Source organism: Grampus griseus, assembly GCF_964374135.1.
Source record: "Grampus griseus genome assembly, chromosome: 5".
Taxonomy (NCBI): Eukaryota; Metazoa; Chordata; class Mammalia; order Artiodactyla; family Delphinidae; genus Grampus; species Grampus griseus.
In genome coordinates this window covers 133,325,682-133,339,437 of record NC_138998.1, presented here as the reverse complement: position 1 = coordinate 133,339,437, position 13,756 = coordinate 133,325,682, and the positions used below count along the sequence as shown (strand labels likewise).

Here is a 13,756-nt window from a genome sequence, read left to right as displayed (position 1 = left end):
AACCCGCTCTGCACCTCTCACCTTGGCCATCTTTCCACCCACTCAGATTTCACCGGCTTAGAAGTGTCATAAGTCACATGTCCCAGTTACCTTTGCCCGGTAACAAATCACTCCACATTTAGCAGCCTAAGTTGTGTGCTTTATTATAGATCATGATTTGTGAGTTAGGAATTTGGGTAGGGTAAGGCTTGCCTAAATGATTATTCTATTCCATGTGACGTTGACAAGGTCACTCAGCGGTGTTCAGCTGGTGAATGGGCTGGTCCCAGGGGTACAAGACAGCTCCACACACTTGTCTGGTGTCTTGGCAGGTTGGCTGGAAGGCTGTGCGGCTGGGATGGTCAACTGGAGCGCCTACAGGCAGCCCCTCCGGTACGCTGGCCTCAGGGGCCTCACTGAACAAGGCAGAAGCTGCACAGCCTTTTGTAATAAAAACCACACAGCATCACTCCCACCATACGCTACTGGTTACCAAGTGGTCACAGAGGTCAGGCCACGTTCAGAGGGAGGAGAATCAGACCCCACTTCCCAATGGCAGGAGGGTCAAGGGATCTGTAGCCTTCTTTAATCCACCACACTATCCGATTTCAGGGTGTGCTGAAATGCTCCAATCATTCACTTATAGATCCAGGTCTTGACTAACTTGAACTGGTTTAAAATTTTTTTAGCAGTGCCTAAAAGCAATGGTGTTGTTTTGTATTACCCAGTGATGAGCAGAGCACTGTATCTGAGCACTAGCATATCTCACTAGCTGGAGAATAACAGAGTAATCTTCCTTTATTGCTGCTGTCCACGATGCGAATAATCATAATATATTGGTTAAAATGGCATTAACAAAAAAAGTCTCCCTCCATACCTGATGTGTCAATACCTCTGAATTTTCTTAAGCATGGATTTCTCTGTTCAGAGAGTTAAATGACACCAAAAAAGCCATTGAGTGCAACCCACACTTCATCTCGTCTGACCATTTATGGGAAGAGAGTTGAAGGCATCCAGCCTGGATGGAGTTCAAGCAAAAGGAACAAAGTTGGGGAGAGATTAAATCTTTCCAAGATTCTTTGAACTCACCGTGTCCAACGCCCTGACACCAAAGGCACCAAAAAAAAAGTGTTAATCATCCTCATTTAGGAAGAAAGCCTTATGTCTCCGGATCTCCAATAACACCTTTATGCTGGGTGATCTTCACAGCACATGACAGCTGAGATGTGCTGCATGTCTTGGTCATGCTTGTGGCCACTGTCCTAAGGGCCCCATCAGAACCCCTCGTGTGCCCCCAGCCAGGGAAGAGAACAGGTGCCCCCCTACCCTGATCCTCATCCCCACAGCCCACTGTGGCTGGAGGTGGGCCAGCGGCACCGTAGGGGGATGGATAGGTGTGCATAATGAGGGGCTTCCTACTGGCCACCCTCCCCAGCAAAGAGTCTCACTGGCCGGAAGGCAGAATCTCACCGGTTTAAAAGGGAACCCAATCTCTCGCTTCTCCAGAACAGCTCTAAACTTGCACACTCGAAACAAAAAGGGGGCACTGAGACTAGTAGCTACTTAACCAGCACGTACTGCTTCTCCTTTGTATCAATAAGAATAAGTGGCTGTCTCTTAGATATGACAAAGAAATGACTGTAAAAAGGGCATATGGAGTGGCCCAGATCGGGGCTCGAGACCCTCTTTGCTTGTGCATTAAGGTTATGGAATTGAGATTTGTTGTGGTAAGTACTACAGCTACATTGCTCTGCTCATCACTGAATATAAAAAATAATAATAACTCCAGTGCTTTACGCACTGCTAAAATGTTCTTAAACCAGTTCAAGTTAGCAAAGACCTGGATCTAAATAAATGATGTGAGCATTTTGGCATACCCTGAAATCAGATAGTGTGGTGGGTTAAAGAAGGCTACAGATCCTTTGACTCTCCTCGCATTGGGAAGTGGTCTGATTCTCCTCCCTCTGAATGTGGCCTGACTTCTGTGACTACTTGGTAACCACTAGAATATGGTGGGAAAGGCCATGTACCTTCTGCCTTGTCCACTGACCCTCCCTGAGGCCAGCATACTGGAGGGGCTGCCTGTAGGCGCTCCAGTTGGCCATCCCAGCTGCACAGCCTTCCAGCCAACCTGCCAAGACACCAGATAAGTGTGTGAAGCTGTCTTGAACCCCTGGGACCAGCCCATTCACCAGCTGAACACCGCTGAGTGACCTGCATCACTCCCCCATTTTGGTCGTCAACTGTATTCCTTACCATAGTCTCCTGCCATGGAATTAGAAAGGTAAAAATGATTTTTAACAGGCCTAGTACTTTAATAGTTGGTCAGTTACCGTGCTCAGACAAAAGCCAACGTCTGTAAATGCAATCTGACAGTTGAGGCATTGCTGGCTTAGATGGAAAGAATCTACGAAATCATAAAATTTACATTCTGCAAAATGTACCATTAAAAGCTGACCACGCCCTCACAGGCATAGAAAATGAACTTATGGTTAACAAAGGGGAAAGCAGGGAGGAGGGATAAATTAGGTGTTTGGGATTAACAGATACAAGCTACTACATATAAAATAGATAAACGACAAGGACCAAGGACATACTCTATAGCACAGGGAGCTATATTCAATATCCGGTACTAAACCACACTGGAAAAGAATGCAAAACTGTGTGTGTGTGTGTGTGTGTGTGTGTGTGTGTGTGTGAGAATGTATAACGGAATCACTTTGCTGTACACCAGAAACTAACACAACATTGTAAATCAAAAATAAAAATCACAGCTGACCACGCAATTCAGTCCATCTGATATAGTAGCCACGTTTGTTCACTGCCATCATTCATTGATCCGTGCACTGTACACAGCACAACCTTCCAGATAGAGGGGAGTACAGCAGAAGGGCAGAGCCCTTGCGGTCAGAGATCTAGAGGCCAAATCTCTCCTTTCTGTCCGTCAGCACCCGGGCTGCCGTCCCGCTCTGCCCACCTGTCCCACCAACCCCTCCCCCGCGCCATGTTCTCCTCCCTCGCACAGCATCGTAATTATCTCCTTCCGGATCACTCTCTAAGGCTAAGGCTGCAGAAAAGCAGGAGCTGTGTTCATCACTGTTTGTCACTGTAGTACCCCCAGCCCCATGCAGAGTGTCTGGTACGTGGTGGGTACTCAATAAACATTCCCTTTCAATAGCCTACTTGGGTCCAAAATACCACTTGGTAGTTTGAAAGACTGAGAAGCAGCTTTTCTTTGCCCCATATCAAGACTCAACTTTCAGATGGATGACCAAGTGAAGAAGGAAAGAGAGAGAGTAAGTTGGGGTAGAGTCCATAAAACGGGTAAAAATGGAGAATTTTTTTAATCTGATGATCTTGCACGCATATATAAAATCAGACTTTCCTTCACAGACTGAATAAATATATATCAACATGGTCTGTGTTTCTCCATAAAGCTACCCTTCCAGAAGCTTCAAAATTATCTTTCCAAACAATCTTTGATATTTGTATATTTCCATCCTCCCTCTCATCAAACATAAGCTATGGGTAGGCTTCCACAATTCACTGGTCCTCTACAGATAGGATTTGTGATCAATCTGTACACATTTTGGTCAATTCTTTCAACGCATGGAATCCAAAAAGAACATCTGGCTAGGAGACACAACCTTGGAAACAATACTGATATCACTTTATCGCAGATGACTACTGATCACGAATCCGTTTCGGAAGACGGCAAGCCAAGATCAAAGTGATATACCTTCCATTTTCAGATGGAGCAGGGTGGGGTATGAAATGACGCTGCTATCTATACATGTTAAGCTTTGTTTTGAACAGGAATTCATACAATGTAAGAAGTGGGAAACTGATTGTAGAATACACCCATTACTAGAAAAATGCAAAATTTTTAACAAGAATGTGAGAGAGCTACAGGCACTGATAGGGAATGATTTCTAAGATATGATGTTAAGTAAAGAATGTAAGATATAACCGAATGTATTTCCAGTGTACTACTTTTATGAAAAAGAAAAAAGTAGGTGTGGTGTTTTTTTTAATAGTCCACAAATTCTTTGACTTTCTCTTTAAAAGGTGGGATGGAATTCCAATCTCCCTGAAGGCTGGACCTAGTTAAGAGAATAAAACAGAAATGACTGTGTGACTTCTGAGACAAGGTCATAAAAGGCATTCTTCTCTCTTGGATCCCCCTGCTCTGGGGAAAGCCAGATGTCATGTTTGAGGACACTAAAGCAGCCCTATGGGGAGGGTCCAAGTGATGAGCAATTGAACCTCTTGCCAACAGCCATGTGAGTCAACCACTGTGGAAGTGGAGCCAACCACAATCAATCCTTCAGATGAGACCACAGCCCTGCAAACATCTTGGCTACAACTTCAGGAGCCAGAACTACCCAACTAAGCTGCTCTCAAATTCCTGATGCAGAGAAACTGTGAATAATAAACGTTTATTGTTTTAAGATGCTAAGTTTCAGAGTAATTTGTTACACAGCAGTAAGTAACTAAAACAGTGAGGATACTTACATATATGTTTGAATATGCACAGAATATCTCTAGGGAGAAAACTGAGAGGCTGGGCCTCAGACATGGACGAAGATTTATTTTTCATCACATTGTATTGTTTTATAAGTTTTTCTTATCCTAATATATTGTTTTTTCTTTTAAAAAAGTACATTTTACAAAAGAATCTCATGGATTACATGAATGACCAAACTGTGCATAAATATCTTTAACCTCTATTTTATTTCAATTTTTAAAAAATTTAATTTACTCAACTTTTGAAATAAAGTAGAAGAAAATAGTAAAATAAAAGTTGAAATATTTTAGAAGATATCTCCCTCAACTTTGCCCAGATACAGACCCCAGTTTACAAATCATCACTCTGTCAGAAAAAGAGCAGAGAAAATCAATGACGGAAAAGGAGACGCTTAGGAGATTTAAGCATCCACCTCCCCAACTCTCAGAGAAAACTTTTCTTTGCTGAATATCAAAGGAGCTCAGAAAATGGCTAGCGCAAAGCCAGCCTATTTTAGAAAATCTTGAAGAATTTGTGCTGGGATTATCAAAGGGTCCCACTCTCTGTGTCTCCCCAAATACAACTGAATCAATAACTCTTTAGTGACCACCATTGTATGTGCAGGTCGTCCTATATATACTCTCATAGCGTCCTACTCATCCTTGATCCCATCTTCTCTTCCTACCAGCATTACCAGGATGCCCATTATGTACCAGACCCTGTGCCAGACTATGACATCTTCAGGGAGAAGAGTGTCTCTGGCTCTTCCACAAGGGACACTAGACTGGGGCAGTGGGGAATGGGGCTTGAGTCCAGCTTCTCACTAGCCAAGTCACCTTGAGCCAATCATCCATCCATCTGGTTATTTACCTACCATTACCAAAAATCACTGATTGAGGACCTCCCACGAGCCCACCACCGTGCCAGGCAGTAAGGACACCCTGTGGATCTCATGCGCATGCACTGTGCGCACATGTGTGTGTAAGAAGTTAGCAAAGCATGATGTTCCACCTTGGTTTCCACCCCAACGAACCTTGTATGATTTCATAGACGTCATTTGTAAGTAAGTGGTGTTGACACTCAGAAAACAAATGACAAAAAAATGTCATTTGGGGGGAAACATTAAAGTCCCTGAAGTGCATTTTTGCTCACTTCCCTTCTACACACACAATTCATACTTAGTTATGAAAATAACATCTCCCTTTCAAGCTCTTCAGAGACCAAACCCCACAGGGCAGGTCTCAGCCTGCTCACACCTGGCTGAAGATGCACAGACAGCTGCAGCCTTCTGACCCACCAGGAGTGCCTCAGATGTTGGTCCCCACAGACCCCCGCCCCGCTCCCATCCCCCCGTGTGATATGACAATGCCTGGGAGGCTTGATTTAGTTACTTATTTATTTGGGGAGGGGAGGTATCTCCAGGTGACAATGCTCATTCAAAGCCTTGTCTTTTTTTTTTAACTTTTTATTTTATATTAGAGTATAGTCGATTAACAACGCTGTGATAGTTTCAGGTGCACAGCAAAGCGACTCAGCCATACATATACATGTATCCATTCTCCCCCAGACTCCCTTCCCGTCCAGGCTGCCACATAACACTGAGCAGAGTTCCCTGTGCTGTACAGTAGTAGGTCCTTGCTGGTTATCCTCAAAGGCCATGTCTTTCTCAAGTTCTACTTTGTTCCGTCCTCAGTTTCATCTCCCTGGAGAACCCAAATGTGATGGCAAATGCAAGTTTTCAAGCTCAGCGTTAGCTGTGTATTAGTGGTTATATGAATGATCTCCGAAACGTAATTTAAGAATTTCTTAGAGTCTGGCCCAGGATTATTCACTGGTCACATTAAGATTTTTTAAGTCATTTGAATTTGCCAGAAAATCCATATCTCAGACTATCCCATCCCTAGACACTGCCTCAAAGTATTAGATGAACCGAACCTGTAAGTGAGACTTCCTTGGCGACTAAACCGCCACAGCTGCTGAAGTCCTAACCTTACGCTATGGTGTTAGTATTTTGTTTGTCGTTTGTTGTTACTATGTTGGTGTGTTATTATGTTGTCCTCCTTCCTTTTCACGAACAAAGAAGAAAAGAATCTTTCTTACTAAATATATTGCAGGGTTGCCGTATAATTAGATGGTAAATAATGAACACTTCTTTGAGAAAACAGAACTAAAAATTAGCATAGTCAGCAATTCATTTACCATACAGTAATTCAAGGAGGCTTTCCTGTGGCCTGTTCTATACATTCCTGGCTTTTACATCCAAGAAGACATTCTTGCATACGTATAGAATAAAACAAAATGACTAATAAAATGACAATTCTCACAAAGATGGGGAACATAAACCACCAGGTGGCTAAAATTAGAAGCAGATTTTATTATTACATTTTACTGGGTCGTATGTCATTACTTTCTGGTAACCAATACATTTATTTGTAACCAATACGTTTATTTTTTTAAACAGGAAGAAATGTAAAAGTTAAAAGTTCCCAAATAGAATGAGGGCTAGTTAATTTTAAAAATTGTGTTTAGTAGGCTGTCATATGAAGCCTAGGAGAATGTTCTCTCCTTAAAGAACAGTTTTACACATCAATCATGGAATCAAAAACCCACCAAGACACACTTGCCTGACATGTTTATAAAACCCAGGAGGTCAGACGTCCATTATGGAATACAGCGTCCAGATAAAGTGGAGCCCAAAGAAGGAACCTAGAGAAGGTTAAATCTGGCAAAGAAATCCTATTCTGAACTAAATTAAGGATTTTAAATCGAGTATTACAAACTCAAGAGCTAAAATAGTCTAAAGGGTTTTTGCTTGATTTGTGTTTGAGATCTTTTGTTTTTCAAGGGAATGATCAGAAGGATAAGAAGAAAGTAAGGACTTCCCTGGTGGTCCAGTGGTTAAGACCCCATGCTTCCAATGCAGGGGGCACGGGTTCGATCCCTGGTCAGGGAACTAAGATCCCGCATGCAGTGTGGCATGGCCAAAAAACGAAAAAAAGAAGAAGAAGAAAGTGAGATATGCCTTAACAATCCTACGGGGCACATCCTAGGTGACCCTCAGAAGCTGTATCAAGCAGTAATTGCTTGAAAACCAATTTCACTGTTTGGAGATCCATTTGTTTCCTTAAAGAAAGGAAAACAACAACTGAGCACCAAACCAATCATCAGAGTCAAACATTCTGGTTAAGCAGTCCACGACATGCCCCCTTGCCTCTGCCTTCACAAACTACTGAGCAGAGTCTGAGAAAACAACTTGTTTTTACCTTTCATAATATTCTTTTCCCCAGAAAATGGAGGTAATTAGGAAACTAGAGATATTTGCCAGAAATAAATAAATAAATAAAATGGCAGGGATGGAATGGGAAAGGGATTATTCCTGTGCAAAATCAATGAAAGTTTATCAGAGCTGAGCAGATGTAACAATAAGAAGTCACATTTATATATAGCAGGCTTATTTCAAGTCAGGTACTGTTCTGAGTGTTTTATACAATCCTAATTTTGAATGTCCCACAAACTCATGGAGTAAGAACTATGATTGTTCCTGTTTTATCCATAAGCAACAAAGGCACAGAAAATCAAGTAACTTGCCCAAGGTCACACAGCAAGAAAGGAGCAGAGCCAGGATTTGGTCCCAGACCCACTGGCTCTAAACTCTGTGCTGTTGATCACTACAGTCTACTATCTCACACAGGCAGCCACCCGTTCACACACACCTTCACGTTCCAGACCTGTGCTCCACGTTGGAGATAGCACGCAGAAGGTAGTGCCATGTGTGAGTGGAGCTTAGACAGAGGGATACCCAACCCAAATTGGGGTTGGAAAAGTCTCCCCAGAGGAGATGATGGCCATGCTGAATCTTGGACACATAGCAGGTAGCCAGGCAGGGAAGACCGGGAGGGGTGAAGGGAAGGAAACTCGATTCAGGTACAGCACATGCAAAATTTCCAGGCAGAAAAGAATGTGGTTCCCTCTAGGACCAGTAAGTAGTCTAACAAGGCTGGCATAGCGGTACCATGGGTAGCAAAGCTGGGTGGGAGGGATACTCAGGCAGTGCCAAGGAGACAGGAATCACACCGCGGATAGCCTTGTGACCTGGCTAAGGAGTGTGGATTTATCTGAAAGTCTGTAATAAACAACTGAAGATTATACTAGGAAACAAAATGATCAGATCTTTTCTTTCTTAGCTCACTGGCTATGACCAAGGGACTAGATTCGAGGGAGCCGAGGATGGAAGCAGAAAGACTATCAGGAAGCTGTGTTTCCAAGCTGTAACAAGAGGCTGGAATTATGTAGTCAGGCGACCAGAACAAGGGGAAATTTCTTAAACCAAGGAGCAGATTTGGGGCACACACAGCAACACTTGCTCGGATTTCCCCCTCCCCTAACTTCCCTGAAGTCTTCTGGCTCCCAGTGACCCTCCTAGGGATTGTACCCTCAGGTTATGTCCCAATACATAATCTTAAAATGTCTCAGCATCTTAAAATTTGCTCAGAACAGCACAGTGAAGAAACGCAAGGCTGTTCTTCCCAAACTCTCTTGCCACCCAAAGAATTCCTGAAATTCTGATCTTAATCACTTTGGGAACTGTTTTTCTTTCTTTTTTTTTTTTTTTTTTTTGGCTTATTAAAATTTGCTTATATTTCTCCCAAGGAGGTTTAGGTCATAACCGGCCTCTATAAGCCTGAAAGTATTTTGGAAGGATTATGATTCAACATACAATGCACATTCTTGACCTTATTATCTGCTGTTTTCCCCATCTGGCCAAAGGTCTTTGGGAAGGGCTTTTTCAACAAAGATCCTCCTGTGAGCTGCCCCCGGAACCTAGTTCCTCATTTGTGATGTCTTGTAGGAATGTTTATTTCAACCTAAAACTTCCTCACTTGTGTCGCTACAGAATCCTTGTCCTCTTTGAACCTTTGAAGTAAGGCTGAAACTAGAACATAAAGGCAGACGATGTTCAAGTCGTCAGCATCTTGCATTCTTCCAAAGTAAATGTTAAATGTTCAATAAATATTACAGTATTTAAATAAACTTCCACTTTCCTCCCAAACATACCTTATCAATTCTACAGAAATGGAAGACCTTTCTGGAGCTGAAAATTTGGGCCCGCTCTGGGTCTCTGAGGTTTGAGTCCGGAGATAACTTCTCACATGACAACCTACCTGTTTGCATTTATTCACTTTAGGTATTAACGTTTCCTTTGGCAGAAATTGCTTTGAACATCAGCAGGGCTGGGTGGGGTTTTGTTTTTGTTTTTTAAAGTGAATTCTTTAATAACCTCCTGACTAGAAGGGCTAGTTAGGATTTTCAGTACAAAGGACAGGGGGACGCTGGACCCGCATCCCCATCTCCCACCACTCTCACCCCAAACTTTTTGCTTCCAAACCCTCAGTTCTTCTTTGTAACGCTCCTTTACCTCTTCTCCCTGAAACCCAAGCTGTCCCGCCTCTCCCCCCACCCGCACCCCCCACCCCCACCCCGCGGATAGAAGTGCTCGGTGACCATCAGGGCGCCAAGAGCTTCATCCCTGCGCGTCCCTCTGGGATCAGATCTCAACAGACCAAGACTAAGGATGGGAGGGGGCGTCCTGGGAGTTGCAAGAAGCCAGATTTACCTTCACGAAGAGGGTGATGTCGTGCTCCTGTCCCGGGGCCCCCTCCTCGGACACCTCGCCGTCCTCCTGGCCACCGTTCACCGGCGCGGTCTCGTCGCCGCGCTCGGTGCTGTCCCCCTCCGCCAGGTGGTTGCTCAGCTCGGCCTCGGGTTCCCGGGCCTCCGTCGGCTGGGCCACCTCCCCATCCGCGCTGCCGTCGAGGGGCTCGTCCGCGCCCCCGGCTGTGGCCTCCTCTCCTGGCCCCTCTGGACCCCGCTCTCGCCTCTCCTCCTCTGCCTCCTCTCTCTGCCCCAGGGGCGCACCCTGGTCCTCGTCCTCGCCAGCATCTGCCCTCGCGCCCCCGGGGGCCGCTTCCTGCGACTCCTCTCCCTCCCGGCCCCCTGTCTCTTCCGCGGCCCCCGCCGCTGCACCCGGAGGCTCCCCCGCAAGCTCCCCAGGGCTGCACTCCCCAGGGCTGCATTCCGCGCTCTCCGACGCTGCGGCCTCAGTCGCCTCGGCCTGGGTCTGCGGGCTGCTGTCCCCTTCATCCCGGGGCTCACCCTGGGCCCTGTGCGCCTCTCCCGTCGGCCCCCCGACATCCGTGCTGACCCCCGCCGGCCCCTCGGCGACAGTGCTGACCCCCGTCGGCCCCTCGGCGTCCACGCGGAGCCCCGCCGGTCCTTCGGGGACCATGCTGTCCCCCGCCAGCCCCTCGGCGACCGTGCTGTCCCCCGCTGGCCCCTCGGCGACCGTGCTGTCCCCCGCCGGCCCCTCGGTGACCGTGCTGTCCCCCGCCGGCGCCTCGGCGGCCGTGCTGTCCCCCGTCAGCCCGTCGGCGTCCATGCGGGCCCCCGCCGGCCCAGGCGCGCTGCCTCCCGGCTCCTCCGGCCCGCTCTCCGCCTCTTCCTTCGCCCCGGGGGCCGCGGGATCCCCAGGCTCCACCTGAGCCTCCCCCGGGGCCTCCCCCGGGGCCTCGCCCTGCGCGCCGCACCCCGGGCTCGCCTCCTCCGCCAGCTCCGCGCCGCTCGCCCGCTCCTCTCCCTCCCGGGAGCCCTTCTCCGCCTCGGCCTCGCCCTGCTCTCCGCTCGCGCCCCGCGTCTCAGCCCCCGGGCCACCGCCTGCGTCCGGCGCCACCTCGCCCGCGCGCCCTCCGTCCGGCCCAGGCCCTTCTCCTTCCGTCACCTCGGCCGTCGCGGCTGCGCCCGGTCCCCCGCCCCTCGGCGCCTCCGCGGCGCCCTCTCTCGCCTCCTGCCTCTGCGCCTCAGGGCCGGAAGCCCCCGGCTCGCCCCGTCTCTCCGCCTGAAGCGCCGAGCCCTCGGGCTGGCTCTGGGGACCCGGGGAGCCCCCGTCCGGCTCCGCGACCTCGGTCATGGCCGCAGATCCCTGTCTTTGACCAGAGACCCTTCCTGGACGCTGCTGAGGAGCCAGGTGGCGCTGGGCGAAGGGCGCGGTGCCAGGGGCCGCTGCGCCAGCTGCGAGAGGACCCCCTGCCCGGGACTCTGGAGGCGCCTGGGCGGTACGCTGGGCGCGCGGGGCGAAATCCTCCCGCTCCAAAACGCTGCGCCCCTTCTCCCGGGCTTAAGCTCTCTGCGCTATTCCTCCTCCGCTCGTGCTTCTCGCTGGTTGCGCGCCTGATTCCCACCTGGACCCTAATTCCGACCTTGGTTCCCTGGAAACGCGCTCGCGGAGGTGCAGTGCGCTGCTGGGGAGGGTGCTTAGCTGCTGCACCCTTTGAAATGCCTGGCCCTCTGTCCAGGGGTTGACCAGAAGTCCCCGGTGCCAACTCCATCCCCACTGGGACTTGGGCGGGGTTTGCATCCCCTCTTCTCTGCCTATTTGAGTGGCCTGAGAGCCTGGCCAATGACAGTCTTTCTTGTGACCTTTGTGGGTTTCAGTGAAAAGATCCTGATTCTACTGACCGCTTCGGTGTTTTCTGGAACGGCTTCAAGTTCCAGAGCCATTAAAATCACCCCCAAACACACACAACACCCAAACACCTAATTCCCACCTTCCCAGGGGTCAGGGGTTAAGCTCAGCAGCTGTGCAACTGCGGATGCCCCTGTAGTGCCTCAGTGTCCTAGAGCAAGAGGGGTAAATCCTGAAAGAAAGAAGGGGAGGCCACACCGCCTCCTTCCAATTTCTCCAGGGTCCTGCTGAGAAGTTCCAGAGGCCCCGATATAGGAGCAAGTGGAGCCAGGTGACCTTCTTGGACCAGGGATGGGTCCTGTACTCTCTCCATGACAAGTACTGGGGGTTCTGCCCTCTGGGGTGATATTCTGCATCTCCCTTGTCCCTGAAGATGCCAAGAACCTGCTTATCTTTCTGATTCTCCTAGATTTTCTAAACCCATGTTCAAGGCTTTCGCCTTAAAGTTGTGTGTTAAGGGCTTGGGGAGCTGAAGGTGGGGAGATGAAAATGGAAGATTTGAAGAAAGGGAGCTATGGAAATCACTGGATTAGAAATCTCCCAGGATCACAGACCTTTCCTCTTAGAAGAAGAAGGAGAAGAAGAAGAAAGAAGAAGAAGAAGGAGAAGAAGGAGGAGAAGGAGGAGAAGGAGAAGAAGGGGAGGGGAGGGGGGAGGAGGGGGAGAAGGGGAACGAGAAGGAGAAGTTATGATGAAAATTATGTAGTCAGTTTATGTGTCAGGCTGGATCATGTGGGCGACAGTAAGGGGCTGGTTGCCCAGGGTGGCACAGCCTAAATGTGAGCGAGCAGGGTTCCCAAATCAAGACTGATTGAACTTGTCAGGCTCTCAAAAGCTTTGATACTGCCCTGAGACTCATTTGTCTATCATGTCCACAGAGAGTTCTATTATCACTAAAAAATCAGGGAGTATCTGTGATAGGGCCAATCACAGTGTGTGAGTCACACATTTGGCCAATCACCAGGATGTCTCAAGACATGGAAACAACCTGAATGTTCTTCCATGGAGGAGTGGATGAAACAAACATGGTAGGTATTGGGTTGGCCAAAAAGTTCGTTCGGGGTTTTCCATAACATCTTACGAAAAACCCGAACGATCTTTTTGGCCAACCCAGTACTTACAATGGAATATTATTCAGCCTTAGAAAAGGGGGGAGGGGCTTCCCTGGTGGTTCAGTGGTTAAGAGTCCGCCTTCCAATGTAGGGGACGCATGTGAGTAAAGCTGCAATGAACATGGATGGCACTCTATTTTAAAACACAGCTTTTATTCTCAGTCACCGTCTTCTGCCTTATTTTTCTCCATAGCAGGTATTTCCATCTGACATGTAATATATTCTATGTACTCATTATCTATCTCCCTCATCCCACCCCACTAGGATGGCAGTTCTGTGAAGGCAGGAGTTTTTGTGTGTTACTGCCTAGAACAGGACCAGGCATATAGTAGGCACTCAATAAATATATGCTGAATGAACGAATGCATGCGTGCTTTCATATAGGTATATATCAACCTGAACCAGTTTTCAAAAAGACTTTTCTCAGTTGGTTTTATACTGTGGGGGACAAGCTAATGTCACAAGACAGGCTGTTCCCAGAAATTCTTATCTACTGACGGTGGTGAATACTTCAGCAAATACTTTTAATAATTAGCAAAGGCCGGTCAATTGCTATAAAGGAACACAAAGGAAATACCAAATAAATCGAGTTGCGAAGGTCACTGTGAAGTCACTTGGAGATTTGCACAGTGTTGACTG

General features: G+C 47.8%; 1 protein-coding gene across 1 annotated transcript in view; it reads right to left on the bottom strand.

Moving 5' to 3' along the window:
• The window catches only part of CLIC6 (chloride intracellular channel 6), a gene marked incomplete at both ends in the record, with an annotated part of 40,974 nt that extends 29,524 nt beyond the window's left edge, over positions 1-11,450 (bottom strand). The window contains 2 exons of the mRNA XM_082655015.1: positions 10,101-10,640; positions 10,881-11,450. Coding sequence (XP_082511141.1) covers positions 10,101-10,640; positions 10,881-11,450 — 1,110 coding nt within the window. The remainder of the gene's footprint in view (positions 1-10,100; positions 10,641-10,880) is intronic.
• Between the last annotated feature and the right edge of the window lie 2,306 nt (positions 11,451-13,756).